We start from the raw sequence: 23,957 nt of genomic DNA, 5'->3' as shown, positions 1-23,957 counted from the left end.
CTTGGTGAGTACTGTACTGCGTCTTTTAGATGGTGCACACGGCTGCTGCCGTGTGTTGGTATCGGAGAGAGTGGATGGGGCACCAATTAAGTGTGTTGTTTTGTCCTGGATGATCATGGACCTCCACTCATTGAAGTTTAAAAGAGTTGGAGGTGATCTTACTAAAACACACATGATTTTGAGGGGACGTAGAATATGTTTCTCCTTGTAGGGGAAATCTAGAACTGGAGGGCATATCTCTGCATTGAAGTCAATATGAGAAGGAATTTCTTTCCTCAGATACTTGTTAGTCTGTGGAATGCCCTTCTCCAGCCAGCAGTGGATGCCGACTCATTGAATACATTCAAGGCGCAGTTAGACATTGATTGACAAGGGAGGTGAGAGTTATGAGGAGCAGGCAGGAAAGTGTTTTTAGGGCTGTGTTGAATCAGTTATGAGATTCCTGAGTGTCAGCATAATTTATTCCTACTCCTATTACGATCATATAAGGGCTGTACGTGAACTGATCAGGTGAGAGTATTGATGAAGAAGAATAATGCATTACCTCAATAGTCTGCTAATATAATACACCACCACCCTAGTCCATATACACTAAAATAAATTGAAGCGACAGTGCTATTTCACACTTGTATATCACTGTAGGAATTTCTTAAGTCAACAGTTCTGCCCCTAGACTGGTGATGCAGCATAAGGATGAACATTGTGGTGAGTGGCAGAAACTGATGGTTGGAGTTGATGCTTGTTTCCCTGTCTGTTCCTACTTTCCCATCTTGTACCAGTTCACTGAGTAATGCCCCTTAAGTTATATATAACCAATTCTCTCTCTAATGGAGAGAGTTGCCAGTGGTCCTTTGTGGACGATGGGTGATTTATTTATTTACTTACACGGCCCTTACTGGATGAGCCTGCTGTGGTGCTGAGCTGTTTATAGATAAAGAAGTTTTTCCTGTGCTGATGTGGTGCTGTCACTTGGTGCTAACAGATAACTGTATTATGTGACATTCATGTGTTTTGTGCAGCCCAGAAATAAGAGAGCAATATCCAAACAAGTTTATTCAGAGAGATGACACCGAACGCTTTTATATCCTCAACACACTCTTCAATTTGCCGGGTAAGCTTCTTGACTCTGACTGACAGGAGAGGCTGGAGGTGGTTCGGGAACCAGAGGGAGAAATATAACTGTCGCCACTTGGAGTGAAATAAAATCTGTCCCCTGGGAGGGGAGAATATGAAAGTTACTGAGGTTATATCTTTGCATTTTTATGCAATAGTGATTGGAATTGTGGAATGCAATCCCCAATTGTACAAAAATCCTGCAATCTCACAAAAAGTACAATTTATCTCATTGGGGTTGCTATAAACCAGTGACCTTGATTTAAAATCGAGTGGGATCCTCACTGTTATCCTGGGGAAGGAACTTAAGATCCTGACACTTGGTCCATGTCTTGTGAGGGGAAATACCAGAAAGTGACATAGCCACTGGGCGAGGCAGCAAGACACAAAGCCTTGTGCTTAGGCCTTTGTAAAGATATCTTTTCAATGGAAACCTTAGGTTTTATTTTATCCCTTTAGTGGAACTGGGAAGCTTCAGTTAGTGACCTTCTGACCAGCTGTTGTGAAGTTAGAAGCTGCCAAGGGGGTGACATTGCAGTGGACAGTATACCATGTCTTGTCTTCTTTGGCACAGTGCTTTGACAAGCTGCTGATCCGAGCTGTTTTCTTGGTGTTCCATTCCATGACAGCGAAAGTTGTGAAACCCTTCCCTTATGTTGTTATCTAGTCACTCTTACTCAGTACCTTCCCATATTTCCCCTCTTGTGTTCCTTGGTGTTGGTTGTTACTGTTGTTTTAGGTGCTAAGGCTGTCTGAGTGCGAGTTTGGTTCTCATTGGGGTTCCTGTTATCTTTCCCTCTGCAGAAACCTATCTGTTTGCTTGTCTGGTTGATTTTTTTACGAATTGTCCCCGATACACAAGGTAAGCATTGGTGTGCTTGGGGACAAGCTCACGCCTACTGGATGCAGAACTGCATCGATCTGTGAGCATCGGGGCTTCCCCTGTCGGTTTGCTGGAGCCTCTCATTTTCTCAGTGCTGAAGTTTACATGCTGCAAGATGATTTATATGTGTGAATATCGAATAACTCCTTGGTGTAATTACGTTGACAACTTGGTGACAAACAAGTCTGTATTGCAAAGCATGTACTTTCCACCTTATCATTTGCTCACCCATTTAATCTCTCTCCTCAGTCGATATCCACACCCTGATCCCCACGGGTATGTGACCAAAGCAGCAGAACATTAATCCAGCCTCACAGTTTGTCCCGAGCTTGTTGGCCCTCCTGAGCAGTTCAGGAGTCACAGTCATAGAGGTTTACAGCATGGAAACAGGCCTTCGGCCCAACTTGTTCATGCCGCCCTTTTTTTTAAACCTCTGAACCAGTCCCAATCACCCACATTTGGTCCATATCCCTCAATACCCATCTTACCCATGTTATCGTCTAAACAGTTTTTAAAAGACAAAATTGTATCTGCCTAATGTGGCAGAGGGGTGGGGATCAAAACTGTAGGTTAGTAAGCACAGAGGCTGGGGACGACGTGGGGCCAGGACAAGGCTAGCTAAGAAGAAGAGCATTCTGGAGGAGGATGACCTCAGTGGGCCTGGAGTGCATCTGCTTCAGTGCGAGGAGCGTAACAGGTAAGACAGATGAACTTAGGGCCTTAATGATTACGCGGAATTTGGATGTGGTTGCGGTGACGGAGACTTGGTTTAAAGAAGGACAGGACTGGCAGCTGAATATTCCAGGGTATAAGTGTTTAAACTTGGAGTTGTCAGACTTTTTACTGTTTTAGAACATAAGAACATAAGAAATAGGAGCAGGAGTAGGCCATCTAGCCCCTCGAGCCTGCCCCGCCATTCAATAAGATCATGGCTGATCTGTCGTGGCTCAGTTCCACATTCCCGCCCTCTCCCCATAACCCTTAATCCCCTCTCTTATCAAAAACCCATCAACCCGCGTCTTAAAAATATTTAGCGAGGCAGCCTCCACCACTTCAACGGGCAGAGAATTCCAGAGATTCACCACCCTTTGACTGAAGAAGTTCCTCCTGAACTCCGTTCTAAACGCCCCCCTTTTATCTTGAGGCTGTGCCCCCTAGTCCTACTGTCTTTTTTGAGCGGGAAGAGTCTCTCCACCTCTATCCTATCCATCCCATTCATCATCTTATATGTCTCAATGAGATCTCCCCTCATTCTTCTAAACTCTAACGAGTACAAGCCCAGTTTATTCAGCCTCTCCTCATAGCTCAACCCCCTCAACTCTGGTATCAGCCTAGTAAACCTCCTCTGCACTCCCTCCAAGGCCAAAATATCTTTGCGCAGGTGCGGCGCCCAAAACTGCACACAGTACTCCAGCTGCGGCCTCACCAATGCCCTATACAGCTGCAGCAAGACCTCCCTACTTTTATATTCAATCCCCCTCGCTATGAAGGCCAGCATCCCATTTGTGTCAACAAAGATTGACAAAGAAGGGTAGGAGAAACTATGAAGCTGGGCTAGCGCTTAATATAAAAAAGGATAGCAAGAGTTTTTATAAATATATAAAAAGGAAGAGGCTGGCTAGGGTGAACGTTGGTCCCTTAGAGGATGAGAAGGGGGACTTAGTGGTAGGGGATGGGGATATGGCTGAGGTCTTAAATAACTTTTTTGTTTCTGTCTTCACGGAGGAGGACGTGAATAATTTGCCAGGTGTTAGAGATGGAAAGGTGGTAGGACTGGAGGTTCTTAATGACATTACTGTTACTAGAGAGGCGGTGCTCGACAGACTGGAGGGGCTAATTGTGGACAAGTCGCCAGGACCGGATGGAATGCATCCGAGTGTTCTGAAAGAAATGGCGGAGGTGATAGTGGATGCCTTGGTGGTTATTTTCCAGACGTCGCTGGATTCCGGGGAAGTGCCGGAAGATTGGAAAGCGGCTAATGTTACGCCGTTGTTTAAGAAGGGTGGCAGGCAAAAGGCGGGGAATTATAGGCCGGTTAGTTTAACGTCGGTTGTAGGTAAAATGTTAGAATCCGTCATCAAGGAGGAAATAGTGAGGCATCTTGAGAGAAAGTCCGTGCTAGAGCAGACGCAGCATGGTTTCATTAAAGGGAAGTCGTGTCTGACAAATTTACTGGAGTTCTATGAGGATGTGTCTAGGGCGGTGGATAGAGGAGAGCCGGTGGATGTGGTCTTTCTGGATTTTCAGAAGGCGTTTGACAAGGTACCTCACGAGGTTATTGCAGAAGGTCAGGGGACATGGAGTTGGGGGTAGGGTGTTAGCGTGGATAGAGGATTGGTTGTCAAATAGGAGGCAGAGAGTGGGGGTTAATGGGTGCTATTCGGATTGGCGGTTGGTGACTAGTGGGGTGCCCCAGGGGTCGGTGCTGGGGCCTCAGCTATTTACCATTTATATAGATGATCTGGAGGAGGGAACCGAGTGTAGGGTGTCGAAATTTGCTGATGACACCAAGATTGGTGGAACGGCAAATTGTGCGGAGGGTGTGGAGAGTCTGCAGAAGGATCTAGATAGGCTGGGCGAATGGGCCAGGAAATGGCAAATGGAATTTAATGTTGGCAAGTGCGAGGTGGTCCACTTTGGTAGGAATAATGGTAGGAAGGACTATTACTTACGGGGCGAAAAACTGCAGCAGGCGACGGTGCAGAGGGACCTCGGGGTCCTTGTGCATGAGTCGCAAAAACCCAGCTTGCAGGTGCAGCAGGTGGTCAGGAAGGCGAATGGAATGCTGGCCTTCATAGCGAAGGGGATTGAATATAAAAGTAGGGAGGTCTTGCTGCAGCTCTATCGGGCACTGGTGAGGCCGCAGCTGGAGTACTGTGTGCAGTTTTGGGCGCTGTACTTATGCAAGGATATTTTGGCCTTGGAGGGAGTGCAGAGGAGGTTTACTAGGCTGATGCCGGAGTTGAGGGGGTTGAGCTATGAGGAGAGGCTGAATAAACTGGGCTTGTACTCGTTAGAGTTTAGAAGAATGAGGGGAGATCTCATTGAGACATATAAGATGATGAATGGGATGGATAGGATAGAGGTGGAGAGACTCTTCCCGCTCAGAAAGGATAGTAGGACTAGGGGGCACAGCCTCAAGATAAAGAGGGGGCAGTTTAGAACGGAGTTGAGGAGGAACTTCTTCACTCAAAGGGTGGTGAATCTCTGGAATTCTCTGCCCATTGAAGTGGTGGAGGCTACCTCGCTAAACATTTTTAAGACGCGGGTTGATGGGTTTTTGATAAGAGAGGGGATTAAGGGTTATGGGGAGAGGGCGGGAATGTGGAACTGAGCCACAACAGATCAGCCATGATCTTATTGAATGGCGGGGCAGGCTCGAAGGGCTAGATGGCCTACTCCTGCTCCTATTTCTTATGTTCTTATGTACACTCGGTTCCCTCCTCCAGATCATCTATATAAATGGTAAATAGCTGAGGCCCCAGCACCGACCCCTGGGGCACTCCACTAGTCACCAACCGCCAATCCGAATAGCACCCATTAACCCCCCACTCTCTGCCTCCTACTTGACAGCCAATCCTCTATTCACGCTAACACCCTACCCCCAACTCCATGCCCCCTGACCTTCTGTAATAACCTCTTGTGAGGCACCTTGTCAAACGCCTTCTGAAAATCAAGAAACACCACATCCACTGGCTCTCCTCTATCCACCGCCCTAGACACATCCTCAAATTCGTCAGACACGACTTCCCCTTAATGAAACCGTGCTGCGTCTGCTCTATCAAACAATTCTCCTCAAGATGCCTCGCTATTTTCTCCTTGATGACGGATTCTAACATTTTACCTACAACAGACGTTAACTAACCGGCCTATAATTCCCTGCCTTTTGCCTGCCACCCTTCTTAAACAACGGCGTAACATTAGCCGTTTTCCAGTCTTCCGGCACTTCCCCGGAATCCAGCGACGTTTGGAAAATAATCATCAAGGCATCCACTATCACCTCCGCCATTTCTTTCAGAACCCTCGGATGCATTCCATCCAGTCCTGGCGACTTGTCCACAATCAGTCCCTCCAGTCTGTCGAGCACCGCCTCTCTAGTAACAATAATGTCATTCAGGCCCTCCACTCCTACCATCTTTCTATCGCTAACACCTGGCAAATTTAGGCAAGACAGAGGAGGGGCAATATTAGTTAGGGAGCATATTACAGCGGTGCAGAGGGTGGACAATTTAGAGGGGTCATGTAATGAGTCACTGTGGGTGGAATTCAGAAACAGGAAGGGCACAGTCACTATGCTGGGGGTGTACTACAGGCCTCCCAACAGACCACAGGAAGTGGAGGAATGGATATGTAAGGAGATTCTGGATATGTGAAGAAAAAATAGGGTTTCTGTAGTGGGAGACTTTAATTTCCCGTGTATAGACTGGAAAGTGCTTAGGGCTGGGGGTCTGGACGGGGAGGAATTTGTAAAATGCGTACAGGAAGGATCTTTGGAACAATATGTTGATAGTCCAACTAGAGAGGGGTCTACACTGGACCTAGTACTGGGTAATGAGCCTGGTCAGGTCATCAAAGTTTCAGTGGGGGAACATGCGGCAAATAGTGACCACAATTCTGTAAACTTTCGGATAGTAATGGAAAAAGATGAGTGTTGTCCTATGGGTAAGGTGCTGAATTGGGGGAAGGCTAACTACAGCTGGATTAGGCAGGAATTGGTGGCCGTTGATTGGGAGAGGCTGTTCGAGGATAAATCCACATCTGGCATGTGGGAGTCTTTTAAGGAACAGTTGATGGGGCGGCAGGACAGGCATGTGCCTGTTAAAAAGGAAGGATAGGAAAGGTAGGATTCGAGAGCCGTGGATAACCAGGGAAATTGAGGATCTGATTAAAAAGAAAAGAGGCGTACATTAGGTCCAGGCAGCTAAAAACAGATGGAGCTCTGGAGGAATACAGAGAAAGTAGGAAAGAACTCAAACGGGGAGTTAGAAGGGCAAAAAGGGGTCATGAAATGTTCTTGGCAGACAGGATTAAGGACAATCCTAAGGCATTTTATACATATATTAGGAACAAAAGAGTTGTCAGGGAAAAAATCGGACCTCTCAGGGACAAAGGAGGGGAATTATGCTTAAAGCCCAAGGGAATAGGGGAGATCCTAAATGAGTAATTTACATCAGTATTCACAAAGGAGAGGGACGTGTTGACTGGGAGTGTCTCAGGGAAGTGTTGACCCGTTAGAGAGAATCTCCACTACAAGGGAGAAAGTGTTAGGTTTTTTAGGGAATGTTAAAACTGACAAATCCCCAGAGCCTGATGGCATCTATCCCAGACTGCTCAGGGAGACAAGAGATGAAATTGCTGGGCCTCTGACAGAAATCTTTATCTCTTCACTGGACACAGGTGAGGTCCCTGAGATTGGAGGATAGTGAATGTGGTCCCGTTATTTAAGAAGGGTAGCAGGGATAACCCAGGTAATTATAGGCCAGTGAGCTTGACTTCTGTGGTAGGGAAATTGTTGGAGAGGATTCTTAGGATATATGCACATTTAGAACCGAATAATCTCATTAGTGATAGACAGCATGATTTTGTAAGAGGGAGGTCATGCCTCACAAATGTGGTGGAGTTTTTTAAGGAGGTGACAAAAACGGTTGACAGGGGAAGGGCTGTGGATGTTGTCAATATGGATTTTAGTAAAGTGTTTGACAAAGTCCCTCATGGCAGGTTGGTGCAAAAGGTTAAATCTCATGGGATAAGAGGAAAGGTGGCTAGATGGGTGGAGAACTGGCTTGGCCACAGGAGACAGAAGGTAGCAGTTGAAGGGTCTTTTTCTGGCTGGAGGTCTGTGACCAGTGGTGTTCCGCAGGGCTCTGTACTGGGACCTCTACTATTTGTGATATATATAAATGATTTGGAAGAAGGTGTAACTGGTGTGATCAGTAAATTTGCAGATGACACGAAGGTGGCTGGACTTGCGGATAGCGATGAACATTGTCAGAGAATACAGCAGGAAAATTGGGCGGAGAAATGGCAGATGGAATTTAATCCAGATAAATGTAAAGTGATGCATTTTGGTAGGACTAATGTAGCGGGGAGCTATACATTAAATGGCAGAACCATCAAAAGTACAGACGCACAGAGGGACCTGGGGGTGCAAGTCCACAGATCCTTCAAGGTGGCAGCACAGATGGAGAAGGTGGTGAAGAAGGCACATGGTATGCTTGCCTTTATAGGACAGGGTATAGAGTATAAAAATTGGCATCTGATGTTACAGCTGTATAGAACGTTGGTTAGGCCACATTTGGAGTGCTGTGTCCAGTTCTGGTCGCTGCACTACCAGAAGGACGTGGAGGCTTTAGAGAGAGTGCAGAGAAGGTTTACCAGGATGTTGCCTGGTATGGTGGGATATAGCTATGAGGACAGATTGGGTAAATTGGGGTTGTTCTCCCTGGAAAGACAGAGACCTAATAGAGGTGTATAAAATTATGAGGGGTGTGGACAGGGTGAACAGTGGGAAGCTTTTTCCCAGGTCGGAGGTGATAAACATGAGGGGTCACAGGTTCAAGGTGGGGGGCGGTAGCGGGGGGAGGTTTAACTCAGATATCAGAGGGATGTATTTTACACAGAGGGTGGTGGGGGCCTGGGATGCACTGCCAAGCAAGGTGGTGGAGGAGGCGGACACACTGGGATCGTTTACGAATTATCTGGATAGTCACATGAGCAGATTGGGAACGGAGTGATGCAAAAGAATGGTCTAGTTGGATCAGTGAGTCGCGCAGGCTTGGACGGCTGATGGGCTTGTTTCCTGTGCTGTATTGTTCTTTGTTCTACTACTACCTCTGGCAGCTTGTTCCAGACACTCACCACAGTGTGAGAAAAAATTGTCCCTCAGGACTCCTTTGTATCTCTCCCCTTTCACCTTAAACCTATGCCCTCTAGTTTTAGCCTCCCCTACCTTTGGAAAAAGATATTGACTATCTAGCTGATGTACGTCCCTAATTATTTTATAGACCTCTAAAAGATCACCCCACAGCCTTCTATGATCCAGAGGAAAAAGTCCCAGTCTATCCAGCCCCTCCTTATAACTCAATCCATCTAGTCCCGGTAGTATCTGAGTAAAGCTCTTCTGCATTCCTTCTCGTTTAATGATATCCTTTACATAATAGGGTGACCAGAACTGCACACAGCTGTACCAATGTCTTGAACAACTTCAACAAGATGTCCACTTTCAAGGAGCCATGAACATGTATCCCTAGATCTCTTTGCTCTGTAACTCTCCCCAGTGCCCTACCATTAACTGAGTAAGTCCTGCCCTGGTTCAATCTACCAAAATGTATCACCTCACATTTGTCTAAATTAAATTCCATCTGCCATTCGTCAGCCCACTGGCCCAATTGATCAAGATCCCGTTGCAATTGGAGATAACTTTCTTCACTGTCCACTGTGCCACCAATCTTAGTGTCATCTGCAAACTTACTAACCATGCCTCCTATATTCTCATCCAAATCATTAATATAAATGACAAATAACAGTGGACCCAGCAGTGATTCCTGAGGCACACCGCTGGTCACAGGCCTCTAGCTTGAAAAACAACTCTTTACAACCGCCCTCTGGCTTCTGTTAAGAAGCTAATTTTGTATCCATTTAGATACCTCACCCTGGATCCTGTGAGCTTTAACTTTATGCAACAACCTACCATGTAGTACCTTGTCAAAGGCCTTGCTAAAGTCCATGTAGACAACATCAGCTGCACTGCCCTCATCTACCTTCTTGGTTACCCCTTCAAAAAACTCAGTTGAATTTGTGAGATACGATTTTCCACTCTCAAAGCCATGCTGACTGTCCCTAATCAGTCCTTGCATCTCTAAATGCCTGTAGATCCTGTCTCTCAAAATACCTTCCAACAATTTACCCACCACAGATGTGAGGATCACTGGCCTGTAGTTCCCAGGCTTTTCCCTGCAGCCCTTTTTAAACAAAGGCACAACATTTACCACCCTCCAATCTTCAGGAACCTCACCCGTGACCATTGATGATTCAAATATCTCTGCTGCGGGATCGATGGGAACCATGGGATCCTGTAGAATATTTCCTGCTTCTAATCAGAGCCTATCCCTGTTATTCTCTCATCCTCAGCCAGATTTGTTTTTTAAGAGAGTGACAGTGGTTGATTTTTATTGTGTCTAATCCTTTACCTAAGCACTTTTCCAAATGTTCACAGTGCAGAAGGAGGTCATTCAGCCCAGTGAGTCTGTACTAACTCTCTGAAAGAGCACTGTGCCCAATCCCGTACCCTTGCCTTATCCCTGTAATCATGCATATCCTCTCTTTTCAAATAGCAGTCCAATTCCCCTTTGAATATCTTGGTCGAATGCATAACCCTCTCAGGAAGTGTGTTAAAGTTAAAAGTTTATTCCAAACTCCAAACATCTGGGTGAAAACATTTTTCCTCACAGCACCACAATTATTTTGAATCTGTTCTCCTAATTCTTGATTCTCTCTCGAGTGGGCACAGTTTCTCACTATTTACCCTGTCCACACCCTTCAGGACCTTGAATATTTCTATCAAATCTATTCTCAGCTGCCTTTTCTCCAAGGAAATAATCCCTGCCTCTCCAATCTACCCTATAGCTACTGTTCCTTATCCCTGGAATCATTCTGGTGAATCTCCAATTCCTTCACATCCTTCCTCAAGTGTGACTCCCAGGATGAGACACAGTCTCTGGATGAGGCCTAACTATGTCTTATACAAGTTCAACATGAACTCTGTACTCTTGTACTCAATGTTAATAAAACCTAAGATACTAAATGCTTTATTTACTGCTCCCTCAACATGCCCTGCCATATTCAGTGACTTCTGCATGTATACATTGAGCTCCCTCTGTTCCTGCATCTCCTTTAGAGTTTCTCCCTTTAGTTTGTACTGCCTGTCCATCACCTCACACTTCTCTGCATTGACTTTTATCTGTCACTTGTATGCCCAATCCATCAACGCGTCTCTGTCCTTGCAAAGTTTAATACAATCCTCATCATAGTTGACAATTTTTGTATCTTCTGTAAATTTTCAAGTCACTTCCTGGTGACGCCAATCCAGTAATTGGAAATGTAAACTGGAAAAAAAAACTAAAAACTTGTCTGAAGATGGACAATCATTTTGAATCTTATCACCTACTGGATAGTGAACCCTGTACTTGTACAGTGCCTGTGTCGATCTTGTATGTCTGTCAATCTTGTTCCAATGGGGAAAAAAGTCCATTCCAAGGAAATTCTCCTTGTGATTTCAGCCTTAAATCCCAGACTTATCCTTGTCACTTTTCTCTCAACTCTGCTGATGTATTTTAAAAGTAGAGACTTTAAACTTGTCCACGGTTCCAAACCTGCCCTCAAGTGAACCTGTGCAGACAGAGAATTGGAAGATGATGTGTGGCCTGCTGGGAGTGTAGAACAAGTGCTGGGACATGAGTGTGAATTCTAGGCTGGACTGACATTCAGGAGCTTTGTTCGATTGGGCTCAGAAATATTTCTGAGTTTCATCTCCATAACCTGTGATTGTCTGCTTTCTTTACCCTCTCTCCCTCAATGGAGTCCATGATAATGCAGGTTGTGCAAGGCTTAGCAATGAATCTGCCTGTTGGTTCAGGTGATGTCTTGTTGCACTCTCTCCTTTGGCTGCCATTGACAGTTCTTGTGCTGGGATTGGAGGAGAACTTGCCTGATCTAATGTTCTTTCACATAGCTGTGAGACAGGATTTAAAGATGGTGATCTCTTCATGTCCTACAAGAGTATGTTCCAGGATGTGCGGGAAGCAGTCGACTGGGTTCACTACAAGGTAATTATCCTGGTGTTAAAACAGACTTCTTGGTTTATCCCATTTCTACTGATGCACAAATCAACTTCTGACCCAGAAACTATGAATTCCAACCAATGAGCTAAGTATAAATGACATTGTTTTAAATCCCGAGACCTTGAAAGTGAGACTTGCGTACACGTGTGTAGGCTTGTCAGTCTCGCTCTTGTACATGTGTTGCCTGTATTGGGCTTGTACATGTGTTGCCTGTATTGGGCTTGTACATGTGTTGCCTGTATTGGGCTTGTACATGTGGATACAATCAAATGCTGCCATCAAGTGATACAAAGAAGAACTGCAGCATTTAATAATTTTTGAGTTGTGGTAGATCTTGACTCAAATCATTTAGAATCAGAGGTTTACAGCATGGAAACAGGCCTTTCGGCCCAACTTATCCATGCCACCCAGCTTTTACCATCAAGCTAGTCCCAATTGCCCACGTTTAGTCCATATCCGCGATTCCCATCTTACCCATGTAACTGTCTTTTCAAAAGACAAAATTGTACCCACCTTTACTACTACCTCTGGCAGCTTGTTCCAGACATTCACCATCCTGTGTGTGAAAAAATTGCCCCTCTGGACCCTTTTGTATCTCTCCCCTGTCAGATTGAACCTGTGCCCTCTGTTATATAACCACATCCCTCACACCGTACTCTGCTCAACAATATAACAATGAACAGTTTTTAAAATTCCATCCAGTCAATCAGGGTGTTTCAATGATGCTGCACAAATGAGAATGAATGTCTCACCTGTAGATTGTGGGGTAAGAATGCTCCACTATAAACACACTCTGTCATTTTATTTAGGGATCCTTGAAAGAGAAGACTTTGGAAAACTTGGCAACATATGTTGTGAAGGAGGTGAGTTAGTTAATTCACTACAGGTGTCCCAAAGCACTCTGAATGTGCATCTGTGGGCTGCTGGAGGGAGTGAGGTGCTGGGTGCTGGTCAGCAGGTGCTGTGGGGTATCTGAATGGGGGTGAGAGGCTGGATGTTGTGGGGTATTTGGGTGACGGTGAGAGGCTGGGTGCTGGAGGGGGGTATCTGGGTAGGAGTGAGGGGCTGGGTGCTGGGGGGTGTCTGGGTGGGGGTGAGAGACTGGATGCTGCGGGGTATCTGGGAGGGAGTGAGGGGCTCGGTACTGGGGGGGTATCTGGGTGGCAGTGAGGGGCTGGGTGCTGGTCAGGGGGTGCTGGGGGATATTTGGGTAGGGGTGAGGGGCAGGTTGCTAGAAGGTATCTGGCTAGGGATGAGGGGTAGGGTGCTGGGGGGTATCTGGGAATTGCTCCAGAGGTGAGTATTGAAGCTAAGTGGTATTATAGGAAATCTGGGGCAGGACTTGTTCCTGTGGGATCTTGATGCTGCTTTGGTGTAGGGAGTGTGGCCATGTTGCCAGATGTGGTATAGGGCCAGGTATAGTTTGACACTGAGCTTGGTTTCTCTTTTAGCCAAAGCTCGCATTGCTGCTGAGCCGAATGAATGAAGTTGGCAAAGTGTTTCTGGTGACAAACAGTGATTACACCTACACCAATGTGAGTATCTCCTCTGGGATTAGACATGGCCTGCGGGCAGTGAACTGTCCATGCGATGTACTTCTGTGTCTGAAATTCTTCCCGCTCATCCCCACTCTCTCTGCCTGGGGATAGAAGTGAAACGGTTTGCAAACTGCTTAATTACAAATCAGTGAGGACTACCAGATATCAGAATGAAGCAGTATGTGAGGACGGCCAATCTATCGACATCTTGCAAATTATCACAATGATTCCTTTGGCTTTTTTGCTCATCTTGTGAAACATTGCTTAAAATGGAAAGCTTTTTCTTTGCCCTCCTCCCATTCGAGATTTGGGCTACCTCCAGAACGGGTCAGTCTGGTTCAGTTTTTGAACCAGGTTTGGTTTTGTGTCAACGTTAAGAAATCCACAATGGATTTCAGACTTAGTCTGACCATTCAGAGCCTTTTAGTTTGTAATAGCCATCAGAGCTGGAGCGAGGTGAATGTAAAGACCAGCACTGGGATTTTCCCACCATTCACACCAATGGGACTCCCCCATCCCGCTGAAATGAATGGAGATTTGGCTATTAACCAGATTTTCCATTTTTGCTGCAACAGGAGTGAGGCATGAATGTGCAGTAAGATCACATTCCAGCTTTATTCATTCAGTATCATCCAAATATCTGCACTGATCAAATAGTAAGATGGATACTAAGGGGCAATTTAGCATGGCCAATCAGCCTAACGCATACATCCTTTGGACAGTGGGAGGAAACCAGAATACCCGGAGGAAATCCATGCAGACAAGGGGAGAACATGCAGACTCCACACAGACAGTGACCCAAGGCCGGAATTGAACCCGGGTCCCTGGCGTTTTGAGGCAGCAGTGTTAACCACTGTGCCACTGTGCTGCCCAATATGCTTGACATTCTTCAGTCTCCAATAGGGAGCAGAGATTATTCGGTTTTAATTTTAATAGAATGATCCTTATTTTTTTAAACAGTATTTGATAACCAGTCTCTGCAGGTGCAGCCTGGGACATTCATCCACTTTGGAAGAGAATGGAATCAGTTTGTCTCTCCTCTGAATATTAGTGTATGTTCAGTGACAGCTGAGTGTGTAAATGTGCCTGTACATGTTAGCTGTGTGAACTCAGTGATAGCAGTGTGTGTGAATATTCCTCTTTATGATGTGTTAATATTCAGCATTCTCCCCATCACAGGCTTTGTTGCTAATCATTCCAATGGTTCTTTTATTTTACAGAAAATCATGACGTATATGTTTGACTTTGCTCATGGCCCCAAGGTAGGTGATATTTGTGGAATTGCAGCATTGAACTGGGAATAGTAATGTGTCAACAGCAGCAAGTATTGTTCTAGGAATTTCTGATTATTCGCTGATTGACTGATACTGAGAGAGCAAATGGGGAAAGAGTAAAGCTGTCTGTGCTGCAGCCTGCTGTTGCGATCGGTGTGTTCATATCAGCAACAGCACAAAATAGATGCATGTTGCATTTACAAAGGACAGATCCAATTTACAGAAAGCTGTAGAAAACTGTAGGTTGTACTGCAGGTTTGCGGCGGACTTAAAAGATTGAGTATGTGGACGTTAAGAAAGAGGATGTGTTGGAATTTTAAAATTCTATCAAGATAGACAAGTCGCCGGGACCGGATGGGATGTACCCCAGGTTACTGTGGGAGGTGAGGGAAGAGATTGCAGAGCCCCTGGCGATGATCTTTGCGTCATCGATGGAGACGGGAGAGATTCTGGAGGATTGTGGATGTGGTTCCTATTTTCAAGAAAGGGAACAGGGATAGCCCGGGAAATTACTGACCGGTGAGTCTGATCTCAGTGGTTGGTAAGTTGATGGAGAGGATTCTGAGGGACTGGATTTATGAGCATTTTAGAAAAGTTTAGTATGATCAGAAATAGTCAGCATGGCTTTGTCAAGGGCAGGTCGTGCCTTACGAGCCTAGTTGAGTTCTTTGAAAATGTGACTAAACATATTGACAAAGGAAGAGTGGTGGATGTGGTTTGCATGGAATTTAGCAAGGCGTTTGATAAGGTCCCCCATGCAAGACTTCTTCAGGAGGTGAGAGGGCATGGGATCCAGGGGGCTTTGGCCTTGTGGATCCAGAACGGGCTTGCCTGCAGAAGGCAGAGTGGTTGTGGATGGGTCTTTTTCTTCATGGAGGTCGGTCACCAGTGGAGTGCCTCAGGGATCTGTTCTAGGACCCTTGCTGTTTGTCATTTTCGTAAGTGACTTGGATGAGGAAGTGGAGGGATGGGTTTGTAAGTTCGCCGATGACACAAAGGTTGGTGGTGTTGTGGATGGTCGGGAGGGATGTCAGAAGTTGCAGCAGGACATAGATAGGATGCAAAATTGGGCGGAGAAATGGCAGATGGACTTCAACGCGGATAAATGTGTAGTGGTCCATTTTGGCAGGTCCAATGGGATGAAGGAGTACAATATCAAGGGTAGGACTCTTAGCAGTGTTGAGGAGCAGAAGGACTTTGGGGTCTGGGTCCATAGGACTCTTAAATCAGCCTCGCAGGTAGAGGATGTGGTCAAGAAGGCGTATGGTGTACTGGCCTTCATTAATCGAAGGATTGAGTTTAGAAGTCGGGAGATAATGCTGCAACTTTACAAAACCCTTGTCAGACCCCACTTGGAGTACTGTGCGCAGTTCTGGTCACCTCACTACAGGAAGGATGTGGAAGCTATTGAAAGGGTACAGAGGAGATTTACAAGGATGTTGCCTGGATTGGGAGGTATGTCTTATGAAGATAGGGTGAGGGAGTTAGGTCTCTTCTCCCTGGAGAAACGAAGGTTGAGAGGCGACCTGATAGAGGTTTATAAAATGTTGAGAGGTATAGATAGGGTGGATTCTCAGAGGCTATTTCCCAGGGCTGAAATGGTTGGTTGCTACGAGAGGACACAGGTTAAAGGTGTTAGGGAGCAGGTACAGAGGAGATGTTAGGAGTAAGTTTTTCACTCAGAGGGTGGTGAGTGAGTGGAATCGGCTGCCATTGGTGTTGGTAGAGGCGAACTCGCTGGGATCTTTTAAAAGACTTCTGGATGAGTATATGGGATTTAATGGGATTGGGAGTTACAGATAGTTCTATGGTCTGGTAGGTATGGATGTGATCGGTGCAACTTGTGGGCTGAAGGGCCTGTTTATGCTGTAGTGTTCTATGTTCTAAAATAAGGAGGTCAGAAATAATATTAAATTGGAGAAGAGGGTACATGGGGTCAGGAGGTATGATTTAATCAAAGGTGGTGCTATTGACACTGGACTAATAATCTAGAGACCCGGGGACCCGGGTTTGAATCAAACCATGGCAAATGGTGAAATTTGAGTTCAATAAAAACAGCAGGAATTAAAAATCTAATGATGACTATGAAACCATTGTCAATTGTTATAAAAACCCATCTGGTTCACTCCTGTCCTTGGGAAAGGAAATCTATCATGTGTCATCAGATCCACAAAATTGTGGTTGACTCTTGAAAGTCACTCAGAGTAATTAGGGATGGACAATAAATAAGGATTCTCATTCTGGCTGTCTCTTGCTTGCCCATGTACAACTCTGCTGTCTTCCTCTTTCACATATGTCTGCAAGCTGTCTAGTCCCATTGTGCAACCCAGTGGTGTCTCGGTCTCTTTGCTCTTTCTCTGTGTTGCATCTCTGACTGCGTTTGTATTTCTGTCTTTTTCTTTCTTTGCCTGTTAGTGTCATGCTCTGTCAGTCTCTCAGGCACTCTGCCCTGATGTGACTCCAGTTTCCTGTTTCACTAAAGCAAGTTATCTTTCGTGAGCTATTTCCTTGGTATTTTGTGCGTGATGTGGAGATGCCAGCGTTGGACTGGGGTGGGCACAGGAAGAAGTCTCACAACGCCAGGCTAAAGTTCAAATAAACCCTGATGGACTTTAACCTGGTGCTGTGAGACTTATTTTGTATTTGATCTAGGGTATCTGTCACTCTGCATGCCTTTTAGATATGGAGTGTAGATTGTGACCTGTGATAAATAATTCTGAATGTTTGGAGCTCTTGCTAACATGTTTTGTTCTGCTGTAGCCTGGAACTGCTCACCGTCCCTGGCAGTCATACTTTGACCTGGTTGTAGTCGATGCTCGGAAGCCGCTGTTCTTCAGCGAGGGGACAGTTCTGCGACAAGTGGACAAAGTGAGTGATTTGAGATTGAGATGAGTTGAGGGGATTGAGCTATGAGGAGAGGCTGAATAAACTAGGCTTGTACTCGTTAGAGTTTAGAAGAATGAGGGGAGATCTCATTGAGACGTATAAGATGATGAATGGGATGGATAGGATAGAGGTGGAGAGACTCTTCCCGCTCAAAAAAGACAGTAGGACTAGGGGGCACAGCCTCAAGATAAAGGGGAGGCGGTTTAGAACGGAGTTGAGGAGGAACTTCTTCACTCAAAGGGTGGTGAATCTCTGGAATTCTCTGCCCGTTGAAGTGGTGGAGGCTGCCTCGCTAAATATTTTTAAGAAGCAGGTTGATGGGTTCTTGATAAGAGAGGGGATTAAGGGTTATGGGGAGAGGGCGGGAATGTGGAACTGAGCCACGACAGATCAGCCATGATCTTATTGAATGGCGGGGCAGGCTCGAAGGGCTAGATGGCCTACTCCTGCTCCTATTTCTTATGTTCTTATGTTCTTATGTTCTTATGAGATTCAGCCTTGAATCTTCATTTTGGATTGAGAGTGAATTAAATGGATTTTGGTGTCATTGTCTTTGGACCTAAGGAAGATTGAACAGGCTACTTTCCAAAAGGTGAAAAATTAGAATCAATAGATGACCAAATAGCTCTGGACACACGGATCATTAAAACATCTTTAACAAATGTAGAAAATAGTCAAAAGGGCTCATGGAGTGCAGCCTCTACATCTGGGGGATTAGAATCTAAGGGTAGAAGTCATGCTGCAGCTATATGAAGCCAGGATTACACTGCACCTGTCGTTACTAGGAATGGTTCTGGGTCCCACACTGTTAGGAGGATTAACCAGAATGATGCCTGGACTCCATGTGTTATGTTTCAAGAAAGAATGACAGGGATTAGGGTTGCATTCCCTAGAGCTTTGAAGGTCAAGGGACAATTTGGTTAAAACTTTCAAGATTTTAAAGGCAGCAGATAGATGGAGAGAAGCTACTTCTGCTGGTTTAGGGAACAGTCTAAACATTAGATCAAAACCTTTCACGAGTGGGAGTGAGGATGGTAGAGAGGTGGAACTTTCTACTGAAGGCAGCACTTGATGCTCGATAAATAAGATTTTAAATCTGAGGTTGGAAGATTTTTGTCAGTGGAAGGGATAGGGTGGCTGTGTGGAGGTGGGTGTAGGCATGTGAGTGGTGGGAAACAAGTGAGACATGATTTCACTGAATGTAAAACAGACTCAAGGGGCAGAATGTCCTCTGTGTGTTTATAAAACATGGAGATTAGCCCTGAGCTGGAATATTTAATTCTGGGCCCTACACTTGGATGTAAAGTAGATTTACCAGAATAGTAGCAGCACTGAGGGAGTAACCAGAGAGTCATAGAGGTTTACAGCATGGAAACAGGCCCTTCGGCCCAACTTTTCCATGCCGCCCTTATTATTTTTTTAAAAAACCCCTAGGCTAATCCCAATTGCCCGCATTTGGCCCATATCCCTCTATACCCATCTTACCCATGAAACTAAATGCTTTTTAAAAGATAAAATTGTATCCGTCTCCACTACTACCTCTGGCAGCTTGTTCCAGACACTCACCACCCTCTGTGTGAAAAAATTGCCCCTCGGGACCCTTTTTTGTATCTCTCCCCTCTCATCTTAAACCTATGCCCTCTAGTTTTAGACTCTCCTACCTTTGGGAAAAGCTATTGACTATCTACCTTGTCTACGCCCCTCTATAAGGTCACCCCTCAGCCTCCTTCCCTCCAGAGAAAAAAGTCCCAGTCTATTCAGCCTCTCCTTAAAACTCAATCCATCAAGTCCCAGTAGCATCCTAGTAAATCTTTTCTGCACTCTTTTTAGTTTAACAATATCCTTTCTATAATAGGGTGACCAGAACTGCACACAGTGTTCCAAGTGTGGCCTTACCAATGTCTTGTACAACTTTAACAAGTTGTAAAGTTGTTAAATGTTCAATGTTCTTGAACATCGAATGCAGTGTTCTGACTGATGAAACCAAGCATGCCGAATGCCGCCTTCACCACCCTGTCCACCTGTGACTCCACTTCCAAGGAGTTATGAACCTGTACCTCTAGATCTCTTTGTTCTGTAACTCTCCCCAGTGCCCTATCATTAACTGAGTAAGTCCTGCCCTGGTTCAATCTACCAAAATGCATTACCTCACATTTGTCTAAATTAAACTCCATCTGCCATTCGTCAGCCCACTGGCCCAATTGATCAAGATCCTGCTGCAATTGGAGATAACTTTCTTCACTGTCCACTATGCCACCAATCTTAGTGTCATCTGCAAACTTACTAACCATGCCTCCTATATTCTCATCCAAATCATTAATATAAATGACAAATAACAGTGGGCCCAGCATTGATCCCTGAGGCACACCGCTGGTCACAGGCCTCCAGTTTGGAAAACAACCTTCTGCAACCACCCTCTGGCTTCTGTTTGGATACCTCACCCTGGCTTCCGTGAGATTCAACCTTATGCAACAACCTACCATGCGGTACCTTGTCAAAGGCCTTGCTAAAGTCCATGTAGACAACATCAACTGCACTGCCCTCATCTACCTTCTTGGTTACCCCTTCAAAAAACTCAATTAAATTTGTGAGATGTGATTTTCCACTCACAAAGCCATGCTGACTGTCCCTAATCAGTCCTTGCATCTCTAAATGCCTGTAGATCCTGTCTCTCAAAATACCTTCCAACAATTTACTCACCACAGATGTGAGGCTAACTGGCCTGTAGTTCCCAGGCTTTTCCCTGCAGCCCTTTTTAAACAAAGGCACAACATTTACCACTCTCCAATCTTCAGGCACCTCACCCTGAGGCTGGAATGAATGTCCTCAGAATATAGAAAGTTAAAGGATATGAGGATGTGTCTAGGGCGGTGGATAGAGGAGAGCCGGTGGATGTGGTGTTTCTTGATTTTCAGAAGGTGTTTGATAAGGTGCCTCACAAGAGGTTATTACAGAAGGTCAGGGGGTGTTAGCTTGGATAGGGGATTGGCTGTCAAATAGGAGGCAGAGAGTGGGGGTCAGTGGGTGCTATTCGGATTGGCGGTTGGTGACTAGTGGAGTGCCCCAGGGGTCGGTGCTGGGGCCTCAGCTATTTACCATTTATATAGATGATCTAGAGGAGGGAACCGAGTGTATGGTGTTGAAATTTGCTGATGACACCAAGATTGGTGGAACGGCAAATTGTGCGGAGGGTGTGGAGAGTCTGCAGAAGGATCTAGATAGGCTGGGCGAATGGGCCAGGAACTGGCAAATGGAATTTAATGTTGGCAAGTGTGAAGTTGTCCACTTTGGTAGGAAGGACTATTACTTACATGGCGAAAAACTGCAGCATGCGACAATGCAGAGGGACCTCAGGGTCCTTGTGCATGAGTCGCAAAAACCCAGCTTGCAGGTGCAGCAGGTGGTCAGGAAGGCAAATGGGATGCTGGCCTTCATAGTGAGGGGGATTGAATATAAAAGTAGGGAGGTCTTGCTGCAACTGTACAGGGCACTGGTGAGGCCGCAGCTGGAGTACTGTGTGCAGTTTTGGTCACCGCACTTACGCAAGGATATTTTGGCCTTGGAGGGAGTGCAGAGGAGGTTTACTAGGCTGATACCGGAGTTGAGGGGGTTGAACTATGAGGAGAGGCTGAATAAACTAGGCTTGTACTTGTTAGAGTTTAGAAGAATGAGGGGAGATCTCATTGAGATGTATAAGATGATGAATGGGATGGATAGGATAGAGGTGGAGAGGCTCTTCCCGCTCAGAAAGGACAGTAGGACTAGAGGGCACAGCCTCAAGATAAAGGGGGGGCGGTTTAGAACAGAGTTGAGGAGGAACTTCTTCACTCAAAGGGTGGTGAATCTCTGGAATTCTCTGCCCGTTGAAGTGGTGGAGGCTGCCTCGCTAAATATATTTAAGACGTGGGTTGATAGGTTTTTGATAGGCAAGGGGATTAAGGGTTATGGGGAGAGGGCGGGAAGGTGGAACTGAGACACGACAGATCAGCCATGATCTTATTGAATGGCGGGGCAGGCTCGAGGGGCTAGATGGCCTACTCCTGCTCCTATTAATGTTCTTATGTTCTTAGGTGGATTTGAGGTGTTCAAAGAAGAAACTGTTTCCACTGACAGGAGAGACTGTATCCAAAGGACATAAATTTAACTGATAGAAGAATCGGGGGCAGATGAAGAGTATTTGTCTTGTGCAGTGCGTTGTGGTGACTGGGAATGCAATGCCTGCAAGGCTGCTGGAAGACACAGGCTTTCTCTTGGAATTTTAGTAATACAACACAAGAGGCCAGTGTGCCTGTATAAAAACCCTTTTTCCCTTATTGTGTCTCTGGTTGTTTTGCTAAAAAGGCTTAAATCTGTAACTTTCAGTTACTGGCTCTGACAGTCACCAGAAACAGTTTCTCATTAAACCTTATCCAAACCTTTCATGATTTTAAAGTTTTGTCAAATCTGATGAAAAGTCAATGGAACTTTGTGTTTATCTCTTTCTGTTTCAGAGGGTGGTTGTTGGTCATTCACATTGCCGTGGGTCTGGATTTGTGGACATTCACTATGCTCCGTCTACCTCAACTTGCCCTCCATGATTCTTCTTTCATGGAGTGTGGTCAACATTTATTGCCCATCCCTAATTGCCCTTGAGAAAGTGGTGCTGAGCTGCCTTCTTGAAACTGTAGTCCATGTGGTGTAGGTATGCATACACTGCTGTTAGGGAGGGTGTTCCTGGACTTTGACCCAGCAGCAGTGAAGGAATGGCCAATATATTTCCAAGTCTGGATAGTGAGTGACTTGAAGGGGAAATTGCAGGTGGCGGTGTTCCCAGGTGTCTGATGCTCTTTGTCCTTTTAGATGGTAGTGGTCATGCGTTTGGAAGAAGGTGCTGCCTAAGGAACTTTGGTGAGTTCCTGCAGTGCACCTTGTAGATGGTGCACACGGCTGTGACTGAGCGTCGGTGTTGGAGAGATTGAATGTTTGTGGATGTGGTACCAATCAAGCAGGGCTGCTTTGTCCTAGATGCTGTCATGTTTCTTCGGTGTTGTTGTAGCTGCACCCATTCAGGCAAGTGGGGAGTATTCCATCACACTCCTAACTTGTGCCTTATAAATGGTGAACAGACTTTGGGAATTCCAGTGGTGAGTTACTCACTGTGGAATTCTCAGCCTCTGACCTGCTCTTGTAACCACAGTGTTCATATGGCAAGTCCAGTCCAGTTTCTGGTCAATAGTAATCCCCAGGTTGCTGATAATGGGAGATTCAGCGACGGTAATGCCATTGAATATCAAGGGGTGATGGTTAGATCCTCTCGTGCCTGGCATTTATGTGGCATGAATGTTAATCATCACTTGTCAGCCCAAGCCTGGATATTGTCCGGGTCTTGCTGCATTTGAACATGGACTGCCTCAGTATCTGAGGAGTGGTGAATGGTGCTGAACATTTCGCAATCATCAGCGAACATCCCCACTTCTGACCATATGATGGTGGGAAGGTCATTGATGAAGATTGTTGTGCTTAGGATGTCATTAGTAAGCATCATTTTGTTTATATTGCCTCTCACCTTCCCACCCTTAAGCAGTAAACTTTTTTGGTTGTCACGTCCCTCTGAAATTTTTGTGTCATCTGCAAACTTTGATATATCCTGTGCAGCCTTGCTCACATCCTTAGTAAATATATAAAAATGTACTGCTGTATTATACGAAGCTTTGTGATGATAAGGTGAAACTGACTGAATCCACTAGTTGTGGAGGCAGGATGAGAGTCTGATCTTTCACTGCTCTGACACTCTCTGATAAGTTAGGTTAGTTACAGGAGGGTATCTACATTTTATTCTAATAACAATGGGGTTCCTAGTCTGGAGGAGGGGATTGTAGGAAGGGTATTGGTGGTCTGGAGGGTGTGTAAATAGAGACCTCCAACATGTATTGAATGCGTTTCACTTTTTTTTGTATAGGCAACTGGACACCTGAAGATTGGGACACACACAGGACCTCTCCAACATGGGATTGTATATTCAGGTGGTGAGTGACTAGCGTTTTGTTCGCACCTTCCATCCATAGGCAACCTGTTGCCTGACTTTGATTAAACTCACTGTAAGGGATTGGGGGGAAATAGAGTTCATTAGTCTCTACATTTACACTGCCTGTGTCCTGATAATATGGACAGCACTCCATCTGGCCAGAGTTTGATGACTCTCAAAGGCACTTTTACTTCCCTGTCTCCCAAAAGACTATCCTGGTGTGTGAGCGAGTAGTCCTAGGGTCTAGGGCCAGTGGTCCTAGGGGGAACTGTATCCCACTGAAGGATGGGGAAGATGGTTTTGGGGTTTGGGAAGTGTTGGTAGTGGTGCAAGAGGGTGACCAGTCCAGTGGATTGGAACCATGAGGTGGTTATTATTACAGTAAGTTCTTGCATTGAGATTTTAAAAAGATCTTTGAAG

General features: G+C 45.5%; 1 protein-coding gene across 2 annotated transcripts in view; it reads left to right on the top strand.

Moving 5' to 3' along the window:
• nt5c2a (5'-nucleotidase, cytosolic IIa) overlaps positions 1-23,957 on the top strand; it is a 140,893-nt gene that overhangs the window by 99,860 nt on the left and 17,076 nt on the right. For both annotated transcript variants that reach the window (XM_080206010.1, XM_080206011.1), the window contains 8 exons: positions 1,020-1,111; positions 1,918-1,975; positions 11,727-11,820; positions 12,645-12,698; positions 13,287-13,370; positions 14,594-14,635; positions 17,408-17,515; positions 23,472-23,538. In XM_080206010.1, the coding sequence (XP_080062136.1) occupies positions 1,020-1,111; positions 1,918-1,975; positions 11,727-11,820; positions 12,645-12,698; positions 13,287-13,370; positions 14,594-14,635; positions 17,408-17,515; positions 23,472-23,538 (599 nt within the window). The remainder of the gene's footprint in view (positions 1-1,019; positions 1,112-1,917; positions 1,976-11,726; positions 11,821-12,644; positions 12,699-13,286; positions 13,371-14,593; positions 14,636-17,407; positions 17,516-23,471; positions 23,539-23,957) is intronic.

This window comes from Carcharhinus amblyrhynchos, chromosome 17 (genome assembly GCF_965287045.1).
Source record: "Carcharhinus amblyrhynchos chromosome 17, sCarAmb.v2.hapA, whole genome shotgun sequence".
Lineage (NCBI taxonomy): Eukaryota > Metazoa > Chordata > Chondrichthyes > Carcharhiniformes > Carcharhinidae > Carcharhinus > Carcharhinus amblyrhynchos.
This window is presented reverse-complemented; position numbering and strand designations above follow the sequence as displayed.